At 44.1% G+C, this 26,176-nt stretch overlaps 1 protein-coding gene and 1 long non-coding RNA gene across 2 annotated transcripts in view; one reads left to right on the top strand and one right to left on the bottom strand.

Annotated features, from left to right (window-relative positions):
• The window catches only part of bma (SCY1-like protein bma), a 90,299-nt gene extending 66,191 nt beyond the window's left edge, over positions 1-24,108 (top strand). Inside the window, exons 15-16 of the mRNA XM_086967743.1 lie at positions 16,220-17,801; positions 22,125-24,108. Of these exons, the coding sequence (XP_086823869.1) occupies positions 16,220-16,340 (121 nt within the window). The 3' untranslated portion in view covers positions 16,341-17,801; positions 22,125-24,108. The remainder of the gene's footprint in view (positions 1-16,219; positions 17,802-22,124) is intronic.
• The window catches only part of LOC111259143 (uncharacterized), a 47,785-nt gene that overhangs the window by 13,803 nt on the left and 7,806 nt on the right, over positions 1-26,176 (bottom strand). The window contains exons 3-4 of the long non-coding RNA XR_002679440.2: positions 25,209-25,321; positions 16,174-16,426 (exon numbers count right to left, since the gene is read on the bottom strand). This is a non-coding gene — a long non-coding RNA (uncharacterized LOC111259143). The remainder of the gene's footprint in view (positions 1-16,173; positions 16,427-25,208; positions 25,322-26,176) is intronic.

The raw sequence follows: 26,176 nt of genomic DNA, 5'->3' as shown, positions 1-26,176 counted from the left end.
CTCCAATTTGCGCCTGTTGAAGCTATTTGTTACGTATATTTATTTAACGAAATAAAGCTGAATATTTGCTACACGACGGGCTCGAGAATAGGCTTTTGTATACTGCGCTCGTTTTACGGCAGATATACGAGTTCACCTGTTTCCCGACCCGCTCCGTAATATAACAGTTGCACTTAAAAGTAAAACGATAGCTCGCAAGATCCGGTGGTTAGTCGCTAGTGGAGTGAGCGCTGCTGCTCTACTCAGTTAAGATCAGGATTCAAAATCGCCCCGCTTGATTATTATATTACCATAAACTGTATTGATGTCGACATAACGTTAACTCAGGAAATCTGATGGCCATAGAGGTTTATGATATTTGGTGAGAAAAACCATTCGTTTGTATTTTTCTTTGATTACTCTTTCCCGTACGTTTGCTAGTTCTAGGTCGTCAGTTCATTAGTCTAAAGGCTGCTTTTTTCATTCTTACTGATTAACTAACTGATTAAGATGTAATTTGTTCATCTACGCCACGTAGGGAAACATGCTAAGCTACATTTTTCTACTCATTTTTCGCACCCTCAATTGCGCAAGTTTTTTTTAACCCTAAGATCTCCATTATGAGCGACCCATGATCGTTAGCGAGCTGTTTACGAGCTGGTTATGAGTTGTGCATCAGCATCCCGCCAGAAAATAGATTAATTTCACGAAAAAGTCGTTCTTTATATGCGCAGCCTACGTTAAAGTTCTAAAGGGATATGGTCACGCTCCACTTTGACCACTTACGCATACATACATACATACACGAACGTGCATGTATCTTCCTGACCCATCCCTATTAATCAGTCGATTGCCTTTCTTTATCGATCTGTCGATTTCATATAGAACTTGATTGACGTCAACTGAAATTCTGGAGTAAGCTAGCGAACATGCACGCACTGCCATGTTCGTTATTGTTGCCCCGGTACGTTTATTGTCGCCGTGAAAAGATAAACGACTGGCGCCAAAAAACAATACGGAACTCTACATATATATATATATATATATTCAAAGATATGTGACGACTTACGTATGCATACATCTACGTCCATGCGTGGGACTGCAGCTTGGCTGAGCCTACATAGATTACAGATGCATTGGCGTTAAGGTGGCTGTTGCTTTAATGTAATTGCTACCGTTGTTGATGCTGGCCGACTGTTGTTACTATTATCACATAACGTTATATCACCGCGATCTTCACATAAGAGCCACATAAACGCGCCGTAGATAATGACAGTAACAACTGACGTAGGTGGCAGTACGAGTGGCAGCGTTGACGCAAATATTCGGAGCGCAGCGTCTGATACCGCATCTCCGATCGCAGCACTGCAAGAGGCCTCCTGCAGAGAGAAAGCCACACGGAAAGATTTGTCTCCCTCCACCTATCTGCTATCTATCATCGGCCTCCGTATGTAGAGCCACTGCGGCGGTGATGACACAGCGCCATATAGCCTGTTCAATAAGCTGATTACGATTAGTTAATGCAAGGCTACGTTAAATTGGGTTTGGCTGTAGTTCGGTACGATGGGACGAAGATAGTGAACAGAAAGGTGTACAACCGCCCTCATAACGGTCTAGAGAAAGCTAACAGCGTCCCTGTCTAAACCTTCTTTTTCGTTGGTCGTATCCGCGTTCATACCTTTTTTTTTGGTGACATTTCCTCCTTCGCTTTATTTCTGTATAAATAACTATGCCTGTGTGTGCTGTACGTGAGCTCCGCGCGGGCCCCGATCAGTGGATGGTCCCCGCTGCTGCTGTCTCTGCAACTTACTATAGTACAAATCATGTACGCAAATATAATGACCTCACGCGGATTGACGATCGTTCACAACATCAGCAGCGCCTCTCCACAACAACGTTCCAGAATGCTTAGAACAGCAAATTTTGGGGACGTAGGGACCGTAGGGGGGCGATTTGGAAATACGGTAGTGATGCCATGAACGGCTTGGCCTGCTGCTACACATATCTTTCTTCCCATGCCCCAACCCCTTTTTAGCGTGTCCCCCCCCCCCCCCCCCAACTCACTGTTCTAGGGAGTTCTTTTTCCTTCGCCTCCTTCCTTTGCCTGCTGACGCAGACAAAGAGGCCGTCGTTTCCTTAACTGGTCGGTTTGGACACTAGTGATGAAGTCGCTGCAGCCGCCTAGAGTCTGCATTCTACAGTTACCTTGCCGTTTGCGCAGAACAGCCGCCAGTTGACCGACTGTTCACTTGGTCGCTCCTTCGCTATGGACGACTACTGCTGTAGAGAGCAATAGCAGAAGCATCAAACGAGTATTGCTTACAGCGTCGCTATTTTTTTGTAGCCGTTGCAGAGCGCTCGGCTGCCTACCTTACCGTTGCTGCCGTCGCTCCGAAGGTAGTCAAGACAGTGGGTCGCACTGATACCAACGATTACCGGTTGATGGATATAACAGGCACATTCCTACGCGCTGCTGTCTTGGCTTTTTTTTTAGTTTGCATCGTTGTCCACGCACGGCCGACCGTTTGCTGTTATCTCTCGTCAACTGTAGAATCTAATTAGGCGCAGCCTCCGCGTCGCCGTTTATCGCTGCCATTTTCAGCGCCCTACTTATTCTATCACTACGAAGTCCAAAAGAGGACGGACTTAGTGACAAAATCGGCGAGTATGTAGCAGAACTGCTGAAAACACAGTGATAGAGACAGAAAAGCGTGGTCAAATGAACTGGAGAGCAAGCAAAAGACAGAGTGAGAGAAAGGAATAAGGCAAATGAGGCCAGCAGACGTTGCCGCTGCATCGCAACAGATTCAAGGTTTTGCTTGTGTGGTTACATTGTGCAGCGATCCCAACCCCCTGCTGAAGCAACAGGCCACTGCATGTCATCGCAAGGTGCTCACTGGTAAAGGCACATTGTCTGCCGTTGGTTAACTCGCTCATTTATTGGGGCAGTTGTTAGTTTGGCTGTAGCTGCTTTGTGTGTAACACTGTTGTCCGCACTCAAATGTAAACGCATATACGAGTGCGTGGGTAGCCAGCATCAGGCGGGAGAGATAGAAGTCTATAGAGGTGGCAGCTCCATAACCGTCCTGTAACTGTGGCAATGGCCGCTGTCCTTCAACGCGATTGCGCCCCAACGCTAAACCAAACGCGCCAAGGAACAGGGACATGAACAAGACTTACGGGATCCGCCAACAAGAGTGACGGGGTTCGATTGGCTGAGATGATGGTGTTACTTTGAATTTTAAACCTACTGTCGCACTGCCAGCCATGTGGGCTGAGGGGGCTCATAGGGGCAGTAGAACCAATAGGCTGGCTCACGGAAGAACCGCCACGGACAGCGAACCAGCATGATTTCAGCAATGCAAATGAGAGACAAACTGACTCTGAAAAGGGAAAATTGTCTAGTTGACTGTTGAACAAGATGACCGCCACGCAGCGCCAGCAACAGACGGCTTTCTACTACAACTTCTTTTTGCTACAAGAGACAAGCTGGTGCCACTGTTGATGCAAGTATATTGGCCTGCAACATACATTTGTGTGCAACAATATTATACAAACACGTTTACACGGGGAGAATGGGCGTGCTGTTGCGGTCGGTTCTTCTTGCTCTATTTATGCTGTTGTTATTGTGACATTGTTGCTCCCATTGTCGTCTAGCATGACGACAATCCACTGTTGTTTTCATTCCTTCTTTTACTGGGGAAGTAATTTTGCGCGGTAGCTAGACTTACAGTCGTCTTAGGTAGGGTTTTTCAGATTTGTTGACTTTGTGCGGTACCTCATAGCTCCGCGAGCAGACGTACTCCGTTGGAACGATTGAATGCTCTGCTGCCAGTGAGAATCTCATCCTTTAGAACTATAATAATTATTGGATAGGAGGAAATCTGTAAAAGACACCAGGTTTTTGCAAAGGGCACACAACTGTACTTGCTTTAAGAGTCCCGCCTATCGATGTGTACAGATTTCTACACTTTGAATAATTGCAGCGTTTCTGTCACTGATGATAGAAGCTTCTCATTGTACTGCTAGTGTGTGTGCAATTGCAAACCTCGAAAAGCCGTTAGACGACGCGACTTTATTACTTGTTCGTATCACAGTTCGATTTGGAATACGTGGAGATGCGTCAAGCCGCATGATCTTGCAGTAGAATCCGCTTATCAAGGAAGGAATGGGCATGATGATCTGGTAACATCGATGTTCTGACGAACTCCTCGAGCACATCTCTAGTATAAGAGTGCGGCAGTGTTGAAACAGTTTGAGGCAACACTGCTAATATGGAAACACGTAGGCCACATGCGGCGAATCATTTGACTGTGGTAATTGATATTCGCTCATGCAAACCCGAACGAATAGCGGGTCTGGCGCTACCCCTCACTTACGCTTGATTAATCGCAGGCTTTGGAAGTAGCCCTTAGTAAAGGCTGATAGTTTCGCTTATGGAATAAAGCTGATATACACATATACTTACTCAGCATGCGCCGCCATTAAACTGGCGGTTAACAAATCAGCTAATCGATGGATCATCCCACCAAACCGGCAGGCGACCCCAGCGGCGTAACCGCGATGATGCTCCCGCCTCATTGAGACAGACGGCGACGATTTTGAATTTCACTCAGAAGTCTTGGAAATCAGACCAACTCGCACTAGACACGTAGCAGCTTCCCCGCACATGCCTCTCGATCAATCCTTGTTCAGCCCGGCGGTGCCTCCTTTGTTGATACTCGCCCCCGATACTCAAACAGCAGTGGACGATGCACCGACGGTTAGTAAAAAAAAAAGGGGCGGGTAAAGATTAGCTCGTAGGACAGGCTTGAAAAATAAGCTGAATGACAGCGATCAGCGACAAATGATTTGGAGGAACCGGACCAACGTCAGCACCGTCACTGAAGCTGTCGTCGCCACCAATTTAAAGGTGAGCATCTGGGGATGGGTATTCCGTTCTCTAAGTCCCATAGTCTCCCGATATGCGACAGTGTACATGTTCACGTTCCTAGTTTAATTAGTGATTAAATATTAGTGTTGCTAGTGTGAGTAAAGTATGAAAAGGAGCGACTGACTAAGAAAGATAGCTCTCGTCCATACTCTTCGATGCCCTATCCTTTAAGGCATAGGACAAGAGAAAAAGGAAAAGCAAGCAAGCGAGTTAGACTGTAATTATCGTCTTATTAAACCAGGGATGTTATTACGTGACTTTGCATAACCATACATCGGCGAAACGTGTAGTGATCAAATCATCGTAACTTGCAGTACAATCTTATCGGATATATATACGTGCGTAACGGCATACAGTGGAATGGCAGTCAAAAGAGAACACCTGGACTAACATTAGGTCAAATAATTAAAATGTTTAACGTTAACGCACAGTATGGGGTATCTACATGGGGTTCCTACGTAGTATCAGCTACAACAACGTTTGTTGTTGTCGTTCAATGCATACTAGTATATCAGTGGAAGTTGTGTATTTTTATACAGCCGTATCTAGTGACAACATGCAAATTGTCCATGCTGCGTTATACGCAGTTCGAGCATGCAATTTGTCTATAAGGTGTCAGGTGGACAGTAAAACCACCTGCTTCTTAGAAATAGCCCAAGATACCCGTCGTGCATGTGTTTCGTGTTTCGCTATGCTCATGGTACGTCCTGCTCTGTCCTCTGACAGCAAGGGCAGGTCAGGTGGGCAGACTCAGCTTCTACGGGTGCTGCCTCTGGTCGCAGACTTATTCTTGTCATCCTCTTTTTGTACCATTTTTTTTTCCCTCTATAACGATGCCTTCCTCAATAAGGGACCGCAATCGGGTAGAGAACTAAGAGACAGTAGATAGCTGCGGCGATGGTGCTTATGGCTACGGTAGAAGATGAAGTAGTTAGGAATAGAACTGGGCAGTCGTGGCTTATCCGGCCATGAAAGGACCCAGCTATGCACCCTATCAGAATTCAATGACCCGCTGGAGCATTCAACATGTATGTTGGAGGAAGTCGGCCGGTGACAGCTTGTGCCCAGCTGCCGGGCGAACTGTGAGAGTTACTAGAGCCAGGAGCTCTGCGCCGCCAGACAGCTGCAGTTGTTGAGCTTTGGGGATTTTCTGGGGGGAGGGGAAAGGGGGTTCGAAGGATACGGGAGACTTCCCTGGGGAGAGAGGCGTTAAGAGCTGAAAGAAGACCACCACCACCAGGTGGGTTCAGGTGGATCATGCCTTTTTCCTGTCGCTGCGCGGAAGGGAAAGGGAAGATACTTTAGGTGCATCCCAAGGAAAAACTGGGCCAGCAGGTAAACGGGTAATAGTAGTAGACGACTGAACCGGCAACTATGGAATTATATGATTGCCTCTCGCAGAAATAGAACGGATAATATACAGAGGGCTAGCACTAACACACCTTGACAGTATTGATAATACCAATAACCAACCAACTGAATCAACCTGCCTGTCTTTTCTAGCTTCCAGTAAATTCCTCTTACCAGTCAGCGGGTGGAGTTAGTTAGAACGACTCCATTTGCTGCCTGCCGGCAAAATGGAGGTGAAGGAGACCTCTCTCGAGTTAAAGGAGAGGGTCAAAACGGCGTAGGTGGCGCCACCGTACAACATGGCTGCCCCCGTGGCCGTGACTAGCCGGAGTGGAACAATTGTTAGCTAGACAGTTTAATCTGGGTGGGCGCGGGCCCGAGCGGTGGCTGGTACGGCCACGGCCGCCGGGCCTCGCGGCCACCGCACGCCAACAACATTATAGAAAATAGATGGAGGATAATTATGACGACTGCGACAGAGAATACAGTTGTGAGTGACAGTTGCGCCAACCCGCAGATGGCACGCTGCAGCTGCAGAGTGAAAATATAAGGGAAATGTGAATTTGTGTTGACGTGTGTCAGTTAACGAGCCATAAAAGCAACACATGCTGATAGGATACTATCACCACAGGGCACTAGAGAAGCGCTCGTTGTCCCAAATGCAATGTGGATACGCAATTTGAAGTGTTGTGGGGTGACGATTATGCATGATAATAATTATGACACATGACATAGAGATTATATGGTGATAACGGAAAGGTACGCCCACCAGTGCTGATAAAAGCAAGTGGTATCAATATGTGAGAAAGCGTGGCTGGTCTTGTGCTAACAGTGACAACTACGCTACGTTATAAGATGGGATAATAGTGCGAACAAAAAAAAGAACGATGAAAAAGAAGGAAAATGAGAATCTGCTGCTTTTCCCCTGCCCACTGTTGACCCATAGATCAATTAGCCTAAATAATGGGATCGTGGAGTACGTGCTCAAAGTGTATCTGGTGATGATGTCATTCTGTGTGCGGTAGCCAGTCAGCTTATCATCGACCGACCCAACCGGATTTTGACAACCCGGCCCCAGAGCAACGCGTGATGCGCGATGGATTGCCGGAGAAGAAACAAACGCCGTATGACATTTGACGCGTGACCACGTAGCGATAAGTAGCGAACGATGAATGACGTCACTAAGCACTGACATCCCTGAGTGCTAGCCAGCGCATGATGATAAAAGATTACTACAAATTAATAAACGACTCGTTAAAAACGAGTTGCCCTTTTATGAAGTAGCACTAGCTGCCTATCTCCGCGTATTTGCAATCTGTCAGTATATCAATCTCCCGCTACCAAATCTGCTGATCGAACTCCTGATCCGAGCAGCAGCAATAGTAGTAATGGCAGCATTGGTCGTAGTTGAAAGCAAACAATGGAACGATCGGCAACCACCGCGAGCGCAGCCGCATAGCTGCCCCTAGTATTTTGCCATCTTCACGGCGATAGACGGGCGCTGAGAGAGCGTAAGAGAAAGGAAGCCTGAACGATCGGCACAGAAAGGTGAAGGAAGCGAATGCAGCGAGCTGCCAAGCGATAAAGCCCAACTTGGTGAAAACAGCAGCTGGGAAAGGAAGACTCGGGTGTTAATAATGCACACCATTTATGCCATTTCGACTGGCTGCCGCGGTCTGTGTACTCTGCCGGGTCTGACTCGTCTAATTCTACTCCGTGTTCCCTTCAAGCGTGGCCGCCACCCGTAAGAGATCGCAGCTTGGTGGCTACAGCTTCTAGTTCCAACCGGCGTCAGCTCCCAGTACCCCCTTTTTCTGTGGACCGATCCCCGAAGAAACGAAAGCTCTCAACCAACCATGGTCGCTTGCATAATAGATCTACTGACTCTACAACATTGTGCTCAATTCTCTCGTTCATCTGAAGCACCAGCTCTTTCGGGTAAAGCATTTGTTCGGGACGGGAGACACGAAGGAAAAGGTGCAGCAAAAAAAACCCTGTACACGTATATATAATACTGCTTATTATATCTGCCAGCAGATTCGGGTAGTATATCATTATCCTATTATATCTGTATATATTAAAGCAAACCAACGAATAATAGCCAACGTTAAGCTGCTGTAGTAGGGAATTCGAGCCTGGCTCGTTTATGGTGATCCGAGCCAAGCTGACTAGGTTCGCAATGAAAAGTTAGGACTTAGGCCTCCGATATAGATTACCTCTGCGATTTAAATCGAGCGTAATCCTTTCCGAAAAGGATTTTAAATGGATTATATTACTATGATATATCAAGACCGATGAATAGGTTGCTCCTCGGAGGACTGCGAGAGCATGTACCTGCATATAACGGCAGCTAGCCACCGCTACAGTGTACCCTTGTTAAGCTCGATGAACTACTAATGGTTGGTGTTTTCATTTACACTCAGTTATTTATTACTCTGAATATATATGCAGTCTTCGTAAACTCAATTCAAGGCCACACAAGTGCACGTATATATAAAATGAATACTCTGACTGCGTGCTAAATTATTTTCTCCTATTTTTCATGTGCTGCAACTTATCATGGCTTTTCACGATATTATGCAGTATACTCTAAAGGCAAAATCAATGTTAGTGAAATTGCCTTTGCTAGCATTTGGTTAAAAGACGTTGTATTACACTTTATTAAGGACCTACACGATCTCGTATTGGCTATCTGTCCACTGGCATAGACGACTACTATCGACTATTAAAAAACATGGAGGCTTTTTTCCTGTATCGGAATTCCTATTTAATAGTTGAAGGTAAAAATTCAATGGTGAGATTTTGGGGTCGTTTGAGGATCTAGCGTACACTACCTGATTTTATACACTTGATTTAGTGGGACTAAATTCATCCACTTCAGCAAAATCTCTTATGAATGAAAGCTCTTGCCTATTTCAAAAGGAATAGGAAAGTTTTGGATACTAACAGATGTAAGCAGTTTGCGACATATACAAATCGAAGCTCTCCTATAACGATTGGAAGGAAGTAAGATCCACGTTGGCATTTTTCCCTAAAGTTAATCTTTAAGACTGAAGTGAACGCGTTCGTTCTCTAAAGAACGGAGCGTAAAATCGATAGATCCATACCGATTTCTCTTACAAATAACGTATAATAATAATATAAAACTGTCCCAGGCGCTTTTCCTGTGCCAGATAGGCAACTGTCGTGCCTGTCTTTTGCGGAAACGATGTTCAGATTTCGTAACAAGTCGATACGAATCTGCGCTACTGAACAGGTGTCGTCTTGAAAAGCCAACATACAATCATCCAGGTCTTTCCTTACATCAAGAGCACGCATCGATAACAAGATAGTAGCCTTCGGGAGAAGTATAGAGGTCCGCTCGTTTCGTGCGTTTGTATGTTTGCACTCGCATGCACTACCCTGCAAGCCATTCCTCCTCTGACCTCAGAAACAAAAGGCTGATTATATGCTCTAATCTAAATAGAGTAGGAACATTGGTTGTTCAAAGGAGGCCAACTTTATGGCCCATTTGTTCTGACGTTCGACGGTGGAAGCCAGCTACTGCTGATTGCTGGCTGACTATTGATGACTGTTGCTATGACTGTAACAGTCTGTATCGTGATTAGAGATACACCACTTTAATATATCGCTATAAAGATTAGAAGAGGTAATACTTTTTAGATTTTTCGAAGTTCTACAAAAAACTATGGATATTATCGTTACTGCTGCATACAACGAAACGTGATGGGCATCAAAGGGCGGACGCAAAACTTATCACACTACTTAGCTTAGTATGTAGTTTTGCGCAGCCTCGGTAGTGTCTTTTGCGAATCTGTTACGATGGTGGTAATAGCGCTGAATGAGCTAGCGTCAGCGTGTGCAGCAGAAAGGCCATGCATCGCATTTGCCCACAGAGTGGCGACCAGCCTATTTTAATCTCGTCTCATTATGTGCAGTTTTTATACGCCTTATACGCAGGTATAAGGTAAGCAGCTAAACGAAGACCCGCCACACTAAGCCCTCCGTGCGCACGGAATTAGTTGTCAACGGCTGATGGGCGGGTATGGCTGGAGTGGGCCTTTGCTCGTGAAAGGAGGTCCTGATCAGCCTTCAGTTAAGATGTGCTAGGCATTACCTTAATGAAAAAGAAAGATTTTTCTTTTACCAACTAACCTTTCGCTATTGCCACTGTTGACCATATTAATCGCTCTTGTTTATCGTAACGCTAGATGATTACAGAAATCTATAGATACATCAGCAAGTACTTAAAATGCTTACTGAAGCTACTATTTAGGCGCTAGCGATAACTGTGTCCCTAGCTAGATAGCGACTCTGTATCATGATGCACATCACATTCGTTGTCTAAAGCCAAACTATAAGATCCTGTGAAATGCCAGCTGTTTCGCTCATTTCCTGTCAAAGCGGGCAGCAAAAAGGTAAAAATCGGTTGGCTGTAACATTGAAATAAGTTACTTCAAATTACCGTCAGTTTTACAACGTCGAAGATCACTCAATACGTACAACTAATACATATATATATCTAGTAGTTGGCATTAGCTGGGGTTCTCGGAAATGCTATCGACAGACTTTTAAGTCAGAGTTATCTGCATAGATTGTCGAAGACAGATATTTAAAGCTGTATCATATCACCGGTCGCCAACTACGAACTGCTGCGTTCGTAATACGTAAGCTTAGCATCTAATCTTATCAGTCGGCAATGTCTACCTCTGTTCCTGTTAGTTGGCCCTCACGTATGCCGGTATCTATATAACATCTAGCCAAACACATGCAAAACGGTCAACAATGTTAAAGTTTAATCTCTTCACATTGTGTAATTTGCATATTACTCTGCAGGTCGGACGAGCTTCTTCTGCACAAATCGTTGTTTGCATTTAATGAGGATACAATTAGTTGAAGAAGTATATTCTAATACGCAGACACGTAGCGAAAGTTTTTCTATTGTGCAAAATAGAATTAATTTACATACCCACTTATGCACGATGTACGCTCTTCCTTTTATTCGTACGTAGACGGTTTGATACTCCTTTTTGCTGCCCTTTTCGTCTCCCGAAATTTGTCTTCGTTCATCTCTGCATAGTTACCCTTTAACGACAGGGTTAAATTATCATTACTAAACAGCCGATTCGAGTACTAATAGAGGAATCGGGCATTAATCGGCTGTTTACACTTGCCTCGTGAGCGTCCTTGTCAGATCCTGATCAAATTGAACGGAGCCACCGCAGCAGCAGATCATAGGGCTATGACAATCGCTATTAGCGTCGATTCAAAAAAATCGCTAAAGTAACGCCGCAAAAGACCAAACGAGGGCTAAAATACCCGTGATATATTAATGGCGAACATATCGGCAGTGACGAGTATACCCAAGGTCCCCCAAGCATCGCCGCTACAGTTACCACCTTGTAGGGGTAGCAATCAGACGAGACGTTGAAGAGGAAAGGTGTGTAATTTCCGACGAATGCAAGCTAGTTTTGAAAGTCACTTTTTGGCACACATGCCGCGAGCTTCTAAAAACGGTTTCGCGATGAATTTGATGGCTGTCTGCTGCAGCAGCACTTTTACCTCGAACTGATAGACAGGGACAATAGTAACGATGGCGCAGTCGTTGTGCTCGTGCTTATTTATTGGACCGGTTCGAAGCTCGTTCCCGTTCACTTGCTACCGAAAGGTCTGCTCTGGCGACTGCTATCTGCTCAGTAGGTCGAGGCGCTGCCCGAGTCCACCGCACTGCTGTTCCAGATCATCTTTCGGAGCAGTACATGCTTGCCATCTGTGGGTAGGTATCGTGAAGCAAGCGTCTGGCAGGGCGACATGGGGACGTAATTTGGAAGGCACTTACACCACTTGCTCCGGATGTTTTTACCATTATAGAAAAAGGCCCCAGAAAAGGGCCTTGTCGATGTTCCGCCTCGTTAGATTTGTGTAAAATATGATTTTAGTAGCACTTTTCTTTTCGCTGTGTAGCCATACGATATTGTCGCTACCCTTTAATTCATTAGCTACACGGAATATTTTTCTCTTCCGTTCCCCTCGAAGTTGACGGTTTCTCTGGCAGCGTTTTAGTACGCTGATCACCAGCGTTCCTTCCGAGCCTTTGTAGATAAGAGAGTGGAGCTGAGTGGCGAGGAGGGTTCAATATCGAGCGCGATAGTTTGCTCCAAGCGTATCGATATGAATTTATTATTCTAGGAAGAAACAGCGACGGACGCCAGCGAGCAAAGAAGAATTATGACCTTATATGAACGTTGTTCATTATCTAATATGTTTAGCAAGTGTCCTTGCCTCTGGTCTATACGATTCGTCTGTTACTCGAAGTACACACACACACATATGTTAATCCTAAGAGAACTCAGCCAGTCTGCACATAGTATACCACTTACCTTATAAGAGCGTTTTCTCTAAATACGCTACCTTTAATTGTTGGCGTCTGTACCAGGCTGAGCTATTGTAATTGACTACAATAAGTTTGTGTAGGAAACGCAATATCTTGCCATGTGGTGGCTTTTTCGTCTGGCCGCATTTGTGGGTGTTCACTGAGCGTACCTCCCGCCACTAAGTCAACGATTGGCCCATCTTTGACTGATCCTGTCACTACTTGTAACTGATTGTGTTATTTTTGTTGGGCCATCTTCCCTTCGCTGAACGCTTAGTCCCGTTCCTCGTACGTGCCCCGCTTGATGCCTTTCTGTGTTTGGAATATGGACAGTGCTGGCACTACTATGTCTTTCTCGTAGAACCAAGATGATAGAGACGGCCGTCAGCGTTGACGCGACATATCTAAAGGGCCTTGTCCCTACGAAACAGGGTTTTGGGTTTACAAGATGGCGGGATCAGTTATACTGGGGGGGGGGGGGGGTCTGCATGGCCCAAATTCCCGGGGACTTTCCGGGCAACGCACGTAAGTCTTCTTAGAGAGGTATAGCTAGCCATGGCTTGCTTTGGCTGACAGCGTTCGCTGAGCCGGCCTTGCCCGACCTCAAGCGGTAGACCCTAAACTACCAGCAGCTTTTTTCGACCTGCGTTAAGCCTCACACTGTACTGCAGCCAACTCACCGCCAGCCGCAACAGATACCACGATGATATATGGGAGAAATTGCAATCCAATTTTGCGTTCTTTCCCTCCTTCTTTGTCTCGGCCAGTACCTTCGATACGTGTACCGTTAAGCTGCTGCTCTAGCTTTGCTTACTCCAAACCAACACGCTCGGAAATACTTCCTTCTCCCATCAAAGTGTTGACTTGGCAGACAGTGACTTTGGCTCCATTTGCCTGAACAGGAAAATACATAAGTTACACGTGGCCTTTATATATATACATATATATATATATACAGAGCAAAGAATGTCGCATTTCATTGCGGACAGCGGGACTCAGCGAAGCAGCTTAGATCGTCTTAGAAATCGCACTCTGCCGAGAAAACGACTTGCGCTGCATAGCAAATACTCAAAGCGATACGGATTCCGTAAATGCGCAACCATGTACAATCTACAAAGTGGGCCTGGGATATTCGCGGAGCGTAGATATATTCAAAAAGAAGGCACAGCTTTTTTCAGCCCCGAAAACAGTGTCATAGGGCAGGGCTGTTTCAACGAAAAGGTTGGACTCGCGTAAATACCCGTGTCTTCTTGTCAACATACCATAATATTCATTATGTTCAGTCGAAAACGCGTGTCGAAAAGCTACATTTTTTTAAATAAAGAGCATGTTTAACCTCTTTTGATCTGCCTCCATTCGCTGGAAACTGTTATTTAAACAAATGCATAGGATAATACAAACGTTGCCACCAACGAATAGAATGCTTGAGTTATCATGAGTTCACCACTATCACGAATGGGAAGGGCCAAAGTGAGGAGCAAATTAAGGCAAAACAACAGTTGCAATTAGTGTTATGCTATTTGTGCTTAATTGTCGTTGACTTTTGCCCAACAACCTACGAAGCGCCAACAGATGTCCGCCTCTTGCCACATGCATGCAGGGTGAAGTTTCATAATTTTCTGATGTAACACTTCGGTTTCGAGTACGTCGCGAACTTCGCGCTTCAGTGCTGGCTTGGTTGTCAATTGTAAGCTAAGCTTGTCAATTAAGAGAAACGTATGCATCTTCATAACTTTAAGTAACTGAATTACGTGAATACGACAAAGTAAATCGCCAAAGTTTCACCTCTGCTAGAGGGCTAGAAGCTAGCATGATGTGATGGCAAGCATCAATATCATGTGGGCCATCTCCAAGGTATCATTCTCCTTATATTCAATTCTTTCAAACCCTAAGCGTGGGCCATCGGATGTTATCCTGCCCTTTCGAAATTATTCGAACCCCCTGAGCGATGCGTTTGATTCGAAATTTGCCGATAAATATCAGAGGCAATTGCACGATTGCTACAGCGCCTACGAGAAGCAAAGTTCTGTGAAATATTTATCCCTGGATTCAACGGTTTTTGCCACAAACATTCGCCAAGTACCAGATCCTCTTAATATTATCCCTTTGCTTATTTATCAAATTCGGGCCAAAAAGAAGTCGTCCTCGAAAAGTAGAGCAAAACGAAGAGATGTGGTGAAGAAAAAGTAACCTCTTTATTTGCTTAGTTCGTCGATGGGGAATCTATGCTATAGAGCCAAATACCAAGATACACTAGAGTAACCGAGATCGTTCTTTTGGTTGACTAAACATCTAGTAAGATTTGCGCTATTTTTTAATGTCACAACAACTGATCGTTCCTTAACTGTTCCTCTATGTATTGGGATACGATTCAAGTTATTATTATTATACATTATATCCTATTAATATTCGAAACAAAAAGGACTACCAGTGTGACTTGACATTGTATGCTTGATGCTGAAACGTCGCACTGGACTTTCGCAATATGGCCGCAATCGACAACTACGAATTCATGTTTAATTGCGAGCTATAATCTATATACAGGGTTTGTGTTGTCTAATTCAGCAAAACCTAAACCATACTATCAACAAAGTCGATTATGTGAGCAGTCAGCTTTGCAATTAAGAAGCACAGAGGAGGATTGAATACGGTAAGGTGGTTCGTGTGGGCCACTGAACAACACCCCAAGGATTATAAAAATGACCTATTTTTCGTTCCGCCTGCATACTAACAGTATCAATACGCTCAATGACCACGCCCCACATTTCCGGGTCGAAAAGATATTTGAATTTGTTTATTTCTTTAGAGTACGCATTTCGTTAGCGTTCATTTCTGGGTCTTGAAAAATGTCTAAACGTAAAAAACAGGTTGTTATGATCGTTGAAAATAGTGCAAACTGCACTGCGGCAAAAATCGTTAAATACTGTTCTATCGTAGTCTCTCTTGACAAAATAAAGGTCACTTGAGCTATTCGGTAGGCCTGGAGAACCTGAAGGGGCAACTGTGGTATAACCAAAATATATTTATATACACTGGCGATCGTAACGATCAACTCGAATAGCGTGCAGAATTGCGACATTTGTTTCGAAACAACGTAATCAATATATTTAACGGATTCGTATGAGGAGGCGTGTTACTTGAACGGCATTACTGTTAGGGTCACCTTAATATAATATTATCCGTTCGAAAGGATTCGAGGAATTTCGGTGTGCGGATCTGCCAGCTACGCGCAATTCGAAATTCAGCATCGGCCACCTCATAATAACCTTAGTAAACGGGTGAGATGAGGGGCTAAAACGTTGTATAATTAACTCAGGGCTGGTAACTGTATTATATATAGATCGCTGATTAGCTAAGGAAGCTGTGATGAAGCAGCTATCGGGTTTATGGTGGGCTACTTTTCAAAATTAATTTTTTTTACTCCCAACGGTTTCCACAGTCTAATATATCTATAAATAATTACCCTATTATGATTACTGTTCTTTGATCGTTACGCTATGCAAACGTATTGATTACTCAATGAGCATTGAATCATTACCGATTTTTGTTGTCTTCATTTCGTGATTGTTCTGTATCGTTTTCAGTCGAGCCAACATGAGACGCTACTCGGCCGCAGCTGTTTGCGGTGCCGGACTCCCTAATCAGGCGTCCTCCTTCCTTCAGCAAGTGGGCTCAGGAGTTTCCTCGTTATTTTCCAGCAAATAAACGCCACTTCCACCACTGCTATGATCCATAGTAATAGTAAGATTCACTTCAGGAAGGCAGAAAACGAATTATGCGTGGTCTTGGCGCTAATCACAAACCGACACAACAGAGAAGGCAGTAGGACTAACTAAATGAATAGATAATTGAGTGCCTACCAAGCAAAGAGTTCACCAGATGGCCAGGAAAAGTAGAAAAAGTTCTGCGCAACTACACCTCACAAATCGTCCGCCATGTCAAGCATTAGTACCCAAACCTTGCCGCTTATTACCAAACAACTAATGGACCGACAAGTTACCAACATATCAACGTATCGCTAACTAATCGCTGCCCGCTAAAAAAGCTTGCGCACGAAACCAGCAGTCATCTTCGACGGGTATCGTGGAAACGAGTCAGTTTGAAAATGCGCGGTCATGAATTGGCATACGCGATGATAGACTGATGTTGATAATAGTTAAACTCCACTTCAAAATGGAAATATTTGTTGTACCGGTTCTAGACATCATTGTGCAATCGAATAATCTGATAGAAACGACCAGACGGCGGGAAGACTATGCGGCAACTATGTTATGCGGAAAAAATAACGTCTAAACTAACTTAATCTATTCTCCTTAAGTTTCCGACAAGAAAATCGTCTAATAGACAATATGATGCGTGATAGGCTGATGATTAGTGGATGTTCCTTTCGTCAATTGAAGATGGCTACGATACTTCATCCTGTGCAGTGCTATCTCTTCGTCTAAAAACCAACCGCGTACGCCGTGGTCTCCTGTGTCAAAATCGAACTCCCCAAAAACAAATCTCAAATAGAAAAAACACGGGACGATTGAAAAAAAAAAACTAACAACTCGATTCCTCGCTACGCAAACGTCAAATCAAGGGCAACTAGTAACGCGCGACATCTTATCTTCTGTCGTATCGAAATTAATTTGCCAATAATTTCGCTGCTTTTCTACCGTTTCGAACCTCTTTGCCGCATCCATTTCTACTGGCGAAATCGGCACCCTGGTGGTAACGTTGCAACCAGTTTTGTCATGGATCGAAATCGTCGAACGATGAACAAAGCAATCGACGGAATTCGTTGGTCCTTGCCCATTTGTTGACCCGCGTAACAGAGTGGTTCACGTAACTACTCGTTACTTTGCGCTAGACCCATATTGCAAAGCCTTGGCAGACCCTTCTTCTGTTGCAACTCTTTCTCCAAACTTTGCGTCACAACCAAAAGCCGCGTTAGCAGTACAACAAATCGCAGTGACGCGTTTTATGTCTACAAATGCCGCATACATCGCAGTGTTAAACCGGTATCATTTCGTGCTGTGGCCTCAGCAGGACTCATCGAATCCGACGAACCACTGACGTCTTCTACGACTGACACCTTTTACTTATTCATTTATTCATGCGCTGCTACAACGCTGCACAACGTCCCAATTGGAGGAACACGAGGGATCGTTATCGAACTCAAGGGTACGTCCTATTTTCACTTAGTTGTCCACCGTGCTAATAACTCGTACGATATTAACAACTCGTAAGATGTATTGTAGGGTTTCTAGTGTTTCATCTTATAACAAGCATATTTAAATTCTGTGCGGTATAAATACTGTTAGCTACAAGCGAATCCGGCAGACTTTGCCGGATTTGAAATGCAATCATTTTCGAAGTACACACCGCCATAAGACAATATTTGGCTGTTAAATCCTCCAGTCTTTTCGAAGCTTGCCATAAACCAGTTGAGTTTACTCCAGGAGACATGAGTTTAGAAGGAAGAAGGCCTTTTAGTCTCAAAAATTAACGCTCAGTGATTAAATTCTTGCTTCTTGAAGACCACAGTGCTGCATAACGAAGACTAGTGAAGACATTAGGGAGAAAGGCCTTAAGCGAAAGCACCGTACGTGAATAATGCAAACGTTACAAGAACAGAGATTAGAGTGTTGAAAACCGGCGAAGGTATATCGAGACCCGAAAGGCAAACATGCATCGCCGTAATCGAGGGAGCTTTTCATGAAAACAGAGCTTTGAGTTTAAGGACTCCGTCGATCAAAGCTGTCGTGTCACAGAATTAAGACTCAAATACTGTAAACCGGTAACCTCCGTGAATTGACTCCAGGTTCATTGAAAGTCCTTACGAGCAACTTGCAGAACTTTAATCGACATTAAAACGTGCCTGGAACATGCGGACGAGGCATGGTTCAATCTTTACCGCCAGCTGAAGACGGTCAAGGCAAGAAAATGTCGTTACCCTCTACGAAAATGTAGCTGCAATGGACTTCAGGCAATCTGCTGCTATGAGATATTTGGCGAAAATGAAACAAGGAAGGCAGTTAGCCATCTCGACTTCCTCAAGAGATTCATGAACCGTTAGTACGGCGATCAAAAGCACCTAGTCTGGTTACTTGGTGACAATGCTAGGCCTCATTGTCAGGTCTCAATTACTTCCTAGATCGAGTAAAAAATATATCCAATGTTAGCTTTAGTTCTTCTTATTCCTAAGTCTGTTTGATTACTGAGCTTCCTATGTTCTAAAAAGGGTGATTGGTGGACAATTATACCCATTGTCGATTTACTTCGAGCAGCCATAGATAGAGAAATAGCACATGTGATATATATAAGGAATTATCCAGATACTATTAGAGCACTGGCGCGGGTCTGCAAAGATATGAGAGAGCAGTTTTAACACTTATTAAAACTCATAATTAGCCCAACTAGTTTAAAAGATATTTAATTTTAAAATCTGCCGCCTGTAATAGCTCAAAATAACGCTTGAATATTTGCAGTGATTCCTTCACTGGTTATTTTTACTGCTCTTTTTCATACTGTCAAAAAATTCATTCTCTAGCAATCTCTTTCTGCGAAGCCCGAATCCCCCTACGTGATCTGCATAATGTCAACCGCACAGATTAGCCGCTTCACTTAATTACGAGAGAAGAACTTAGGTAGTGAGGATTAGACATCATTAGCGCCCTTCTTCTTTCAAATTGTTCTCCCCATTCAACTATCCCTAAGCTTTAATGCATTATCTTAATTAACCCTAATTTTGTTTTGGTTGTATTAACTAAAATAAGAATCCTTTTTTTCGCTCCCAAGGCACATGGAGAGCTCGTAAGTTGCGCTACCTTCTATCGGCTCTCTTAGCAGTACTATTTCGTTCCGCGAACAAACACCAACATTAGCCTTTCGAAGGCCATTTCCGATTGGTCGTCTAAGGTCATCGTCCGGCTGGTATTTATATGTACGGGCACAATAACAGCACAACTAGTGTGCATCAGGACTAGCTAACGACTTCTTAGCTATCACGAATACTCATTTTGGCTTCCAGCCTCACTGTTTTCTTCCACGTTGACTACGCTTCCTCGTTTCAATTCCTTAAACCGTCTCAGGAACGGTAAGGCCGGCGCAACATGCGAGCCCTAATATAGAAACTAGCGAATGGCGTGTGCACAAAGTCCCTTTTCTATGGACCGGCAGTTGCGTAACGGCGGCTGAATACGCTTCGATTGCTTGTTGTGAAGCGGCAGTATATTGCAATATGCTTCACGGCGATGGCGCGATGCTGCATGTTGTAGCAATGATAATGCAGAATGATAACGAATCAGTTCCAGGCCCCTTGGTCCGCCTGCGGGATTCAGGCGATAGTTGCTTGCGATGTTCTAAATCCTAGTCGCAGCTCCACTAAACGTGTTTATTTCCATTAGCGGCCGTTGCAGCAGTCGCGTTCCGGCATAGGAGATAGAATGGCGCGACAAGGATGCTTGGAGGTGGATTCCCTCGATTCCAAGCTCTGCCGCCACTACCGCCAGCTCTGTCCGCCGCTGGTTCTCGTCCAACTATCGATTCATCGAGCATCGGAACCCCCAGCCCTGTATTCTTCTCTTTCTCCGAATTTCCCCAAAAGTCCGGTCTTCGGGTCTTGCGGGCCATGTTTCACATCTATAATCTGTTTTTCCTGGCATTGTTGGCTTCTTTAGTTCACGCATCCGTTCTCATTTCCAATACTGAGGCTCTATTGAAGCGACAGACGGTTGCTTCAACCTCCTGCTGTCCTCGCCATAGTCATCATACACATCGGCCGCGCCTTCGCTAAGGCTCCTCTCATTTACTCTCGACGTCCTCTTTTACCCTTAGTTAGCCTCACGGCCCTCTAAAGCGCCCCTATTTTATCATTCATCCTCCATCCACAAGCCATTTGCTACTTTGGCGAACGGACCCCGCTTCAGTGATTCCCTTGCCACCGCCGCCTTCACGCCGTTCACTTAGAGGACTGCAATAACAGTAGCAGTCATCGTTGCGGTTAAATGTGCAGAAACAATGATAGCCTTTTCACAGAAGTGCTAGCTCGTTAGCAACTTCTTTAAATCTCGGCTTTCTTGAGCTACGATGGTGCCGCGGCCGTACTGTGCTGCCTCGGATAGCAGCGGCAGCAGCGCAAAGCGACAAAATCAAGAAATAGAAACGCAGAAATGTCAGATTGGACGATCACAGAAGTGGAGAGGCTTTAGTGAACAAGTGCTTTTAGTTAGGCACAACTGGAGAGTGCGATGAAGTAAAGTGGGAAGCACCGTTACGGCTTGCAGTAAAAAGATGACAATTACTGGGCCAACGACTGGAGGATGGTTAGCCGACCGACCAAATTGGGTGGATTAATTTTGATTTACCACAGCAGCAGCAGGGTACGTTACGGTAAGAACGGCAATGCTACCATTACTAGCAATGGTAACGAGCGCGGCAGGGGCCACGAAAGATCTTTACGATGCTGAAAGCTGTTTAACTACCGCCAGTGACAGAGGAAGCGAGGCACTTTGCTATTATGGAGACCATTGTCAGCATCGCCATGGTCACCATAATCAAGATCAGGATCATTCTCGTCAGCCTAACCGTCGTGGCACAGCCACTAGAGGAAAATGACTTTTGTCCTTCTCAGTTAAGGTTGATTGCGCTACTGCGATCCTTGATTCCTACCTGCTGCCAAAGACCTGAGATACGATGAACGCAAAAACGGTAGAAAACTTCTAGGAGACTTCTTAGCCTTTTGCCTTGTGCATCTCCGACAGAAGGCCACTTATCGTCACATCAGACCCATTGTAGTCACGTCTATCGGCTTGTTTTCCAGTAACATTCGAGCAGCTCTTAGTCCTCGCTGCTGCTGTTTCTTTACCCATGTACTTTTCCAATGCTGCTACGCAGCGAAGTCCACGAATCCAACGTTGGGATGTTTCACCCTCACTTCCTCTGGCCCGCATCTCATCGAGTGCCGACATGTCTGCTAAGGCTCGTAGTAGGTCTTTTTTTCGCCGATTCGTCCTCAAAAAACTTCAACGCCTTAGCACTCGACCCTACCGAGGCTCACGCTCTCCTGAACCTAGTCTCTGCTTCCTCATCCGTGTGGTGATTGGTTGCCGCCAGTGCTACTGTTGCTGTGCTATTGTGACACTGCGGCAATCTTTCCGAATGTGAACGACTTTAAAATAGTCAGGTCTGCTAGTTTGCGTGAGTACTACAGCTAAGTAGAAGTAACGTAAGGTCGGACTGAACGTTATATGGCATTGTCGAAACTAAACATTGCCATCTACTGCGATATTGTGTGTAGTTAACGTGCCCTATCTTTCGATAAGGATTCACTCTGCTAGGAGCTCTCTATCTTTGTTTAGCTCTCTTTTTTGTTGGTTTCCCGCTGGTCCTTGCCATGTGTGTGGTCTGTGATCTCGCCACTTGGCAGCCTTCTATTGGCCCCCACCGAAAGCCCTTTTTTCTCTCTTCACCTTTTTTCATTTATTGGCTGTATCGTTTTCGCAGGCAACTCGCAGTCTTTGTCACGACAGCGGCATCGATACCAATATCGACGACAGCATCTATGCATGCTTCTACTTCTAGTGCAACCATTACTACTTCACGATGACTACAACTGCGGTGCCGCGAGACACAGGGACGGCCGGAGCGGTATACGCAGCAACAAATCGTACCCGAGAGGAACAATAATCACATAGTGGCATTGAATCTCGCGAGTTGCCGACCAAGACGACAACAACAACTCGTCGTACACAACGTTGAGGGCTACTACGATGGTAATAACAACAAAACAAGCTCTATCGCTGTATAAAACTGTACCAAGACGCAAGCGGGACGTAAGCGAATGACCCGAAACCAATCGAACTATTTACAGTAAAACGATCTGCAAAAGCAATTGATCAGGTACGAAATGCAGACGAACTCACTGGACTCGATAGCTGAAGCACAATCGTCCTAGGACAAATAGGAGCTTGTCGATGCACAGTAATGGATAGCACAAATCATTAATAGCAATCGTCTTGATTAAATGATAAACACAACATAAGTGGTCCGTGTTATTTTATGTCCCATAGTTACTTTCTATATGTTTTAAAGGAACTGACGTTGTAGATCGCTAAGACAGAATAGCTAGTGATTAACTGTGGGGCCGTGATCAATCGGAAGTGCCCAATTACCAATTTCGAAAATACGAAACGATCCTCCTGAAGCACTCCGGAACAGCCTTCACGAGCTTCACACAAAAAAAACAGCAGCAATCGAGCTAACAACTAATCAGCCAACAGGCGGTTGCCAGCTCGCCTCTGCCGGTGAGGGCAATTACAGCCTGCGACAACAGTAGCATGACTGACCTTCCGACCGCACCGACACGCTGTTCTAGGTCCACCTTGAAAATATTTACAGACCACTGATGATATCGATGTAAAAGTAGTATATTTCATGCTGGGATCAAGGCTTCTTTACCAGTGCGTATGTGACTATGGAAATTAGGCAAGGATTGAAAAATACAACTGGAACATTGCTCCGAATTGGGCTGCCGTTTTCAGCATTTGTCTGCCATTGATATACCGACTACATATCAGCAGTTTATCAATACGCTGCGGACCGTGTATAATGTCATTGGATATAGCTGGTCCTTGCAAAAATCGGGCAGGCCATGGACGCTAAAAATGAATCGCTTAATACGACAATTGAACGATATTCAAACAAGTCGAACTCTTGTCATTACGATATAGCACGATATAGTATTATTACTAACAGGCGTTGAGTACATTGCGAAAACAGCACTGCGTTAAAAACGAAAACAAAATAGCATAATTTAGAACAGATTATACATGTAAATTCCGCTGGTAACCAATGACATAATAACACAAATACTGCTATTTATATAGACAATATTTAGCGATAGTTAGTGCTATCGAAGGAATCATTACTAGAATATTTGTTGTTGACGACCACAAGTAGCTGATTTCGAAAATATGCGATCAAAATGAGAAGAATGTACATTCAGACTCCCCGAACCGAACGATCTCTGTGGACCAAGTCAGGTTGAGGCGGTGTATTGATGTCTCGGACATCGGACTTCACAATGGTTGAGGTTTTGCTAGCCAAGCGAAACTTCTGTCGCTGGAACCAATAGCAACTACAGTCATAGAGGCAGGGAGAAAAAGATTCCTCTCTAAAGCACCGCCGAAGGTGTTTCCACCGTTTCTCATAGAACCACTAGCGGTCTTGTCAAAGGCAGCATATAACCGATCAGGTCGTTCGGAGGATTAACACATTTACTAGAATTCTATTTGTGCTCTTACTAATAGTACACACTCATAAGCATTATACTTGTTACTTGGTCTGACTTCTTCTTATCCTGGCCATCTATCTGAGAACGATTCAACGTAACACTTCGTAATTGGCATATAACGTAGTAATAATATTTTTCCGACAATTCCCCCGAACGTAATCATTCAAGAAAAATAAAAAAATGTTACGCAACTTAGCTTTATAATTCTTAACTTACTAAAAAAAAAAATGCAACCAATTGAAACAATACAAAACGATCCACTAATCGGTTACCCAAAAAGAACGATCAGGATCAGTCACTATGAAATGGAAAAACGAGATAGCATAAGGAAAACTTTAGCTCGATGTTACATTGGTATCAACAATAGCAGTAATCAGAAGATTTTCAGAAGAGAAAGCTACTGGCCAGGCAGAGCAACCATACGAGTAGAAACTAAGCTCGGATCAGCTGAATATTTCAGCAGACTAAACAGCAGACAGCAAACTAAACAAAACACAAACGAATAACAAAAACAGCTATTTATTAAAATTCTAGCAATATTATACATAATGAAGCATAGCTGGCTAGATCTATTTAGTAATAATAAGAGTTGTTGTTTCTCTATCGATGTGTCAGGATCACTTCCATTCACCGTATTATTAGCCTATTATTACCAACAAAAGAATCATCATGAGAGTAATGACAGGCTTTCGTTATAGCTATTGTTACAGCAATATAGCAAGCATTACCATTGATAACAATAATAACGTCACTAAGCAATGTATAACAAAGCCAGTGAAACGAAGACAACATACACACTCTGTACAAAGCAGCAAAGGTGAGTACAATAATGACAATACAAGATACACAATTCCATCAAGTGATAAACGTAATAACAATAACAAAAACGAACGGAATATTAGTAGGGTTGATACTGATGATCAAATCATAGCCCGAACAGAGAGCAGGAAAAAGTATTTGTTGCTGGACTTCGAGGTAGAGGATGACAAACTGAAAAATGAAGTTCACAATGTGTTCACAACAGAGAAGCCTGGAAAACAACAAACAATCATGTCACCAGCCAAATTAACAATTGCATAAACTTGAATATGATCAACGGCAATTGTATTAGCACGGTCAGTAGGATCAAAAGAGGGACACAATCAACAATCAAAGCAGTTGTAACTTAAGGCCGCGTCAAATAAACTTAACAACATTAATTAATGTCCGAGCCACTGATCACGGTTCAGAATGACATCACAGCTAGATATCATGCCTTAGCTGAACAGTTCTTTGAACGCTTCGAAAATACTTACATTTCCCTACTACACTTCACCAAAGCGACCTCAGTAGGCAGGTGTGGAGAAACCTACTGATAATGTGTCCGTTGATCTGACTGCTCTGAGGGTGACATCATGTCGTCTTAAGCCTGCAATACGAGATACAATGCTAATATACATGTATCTATAGAAGATCGCCACTTCTGGTAAAGTTATAATGATTGAAGTTGACAGACGAGTTCACTTTTCTCCTCGTCCTATCCAACTTTAAGTATTTGAGCAGACACAACAAGGATAATGACAACAAAACGAAATAAGACATAGAAATATCATGTTTACGTATTGGCGTCGTAGTCCATAATAAGACAAGACCGAACGCAGAAACAGCAGGAAAATCCAGCGGTGCTACGTACTGCCAATTGTAGCACATTCACCAAACGGTCACTGCAAGTGTAGTTGTCGTAATGTGCACTCGAGCCTACCACCCAAAGCTTGACTCTCGTAGGGAGTATAAAATGAAGATACGCGCAAAGGTTTTAGCAATACAAGTAATTGTATTGGAAAGGGACAAGCAAATACAATGATAATACAAAAAAGACCAAAAAAGCTGAAAGGCTTGTTTTCAGACGGGCCTGCTCCACGTGGTGTTGTATTAGACTACGCCAAATCGAATACCACTTTATGTATCAGACAAAGAAGAAGCGCAGCTAAACATGCGAAAACTTTTGTTTGGGACAAACAGCAGAGCCTTGTCTCAGGCCAGTATGGCAAACGCATTATTAGCACTCCCTATAAGAAAGAATGCTAGTAAAAGCTAAGAAAAAAACATAATTGAAAAACGAATTTGATCGGCGAATTACGTTTTTATACGACGGATGCCGCCAAAAGTACGGCTGTATGTTATGGAAGTAGTAGCATGGCGACCGCTATTATTTATTATGATGATGGTGGATGTGTGTTCGGTCACCGCTAAAATGGCAAGCAGCAATTCGCGCGTACGCTAT

This window comes from Varroa jacobsoni, unplaced genomic scaffold (genome assembly GCF_002532875.2).
Source record: "Varroa jacobsoni isolate VJ856 unplaced genomic scaffold, vjacob_1.0 scaffold_298, whole genome shotgun sequence".
Taxonomy (NCBI): domain Eukaryota; kingdom Metazoa; phylum Arthropoda; class Arachnida; order Mesostigmata; family Varroidae; genus Varroa; species Varroa jacobsoni.
Note: the sequence above shows the minus strand (reverse complement) of the source record. Positions and strands in the feature narration are given on the sequence as shown.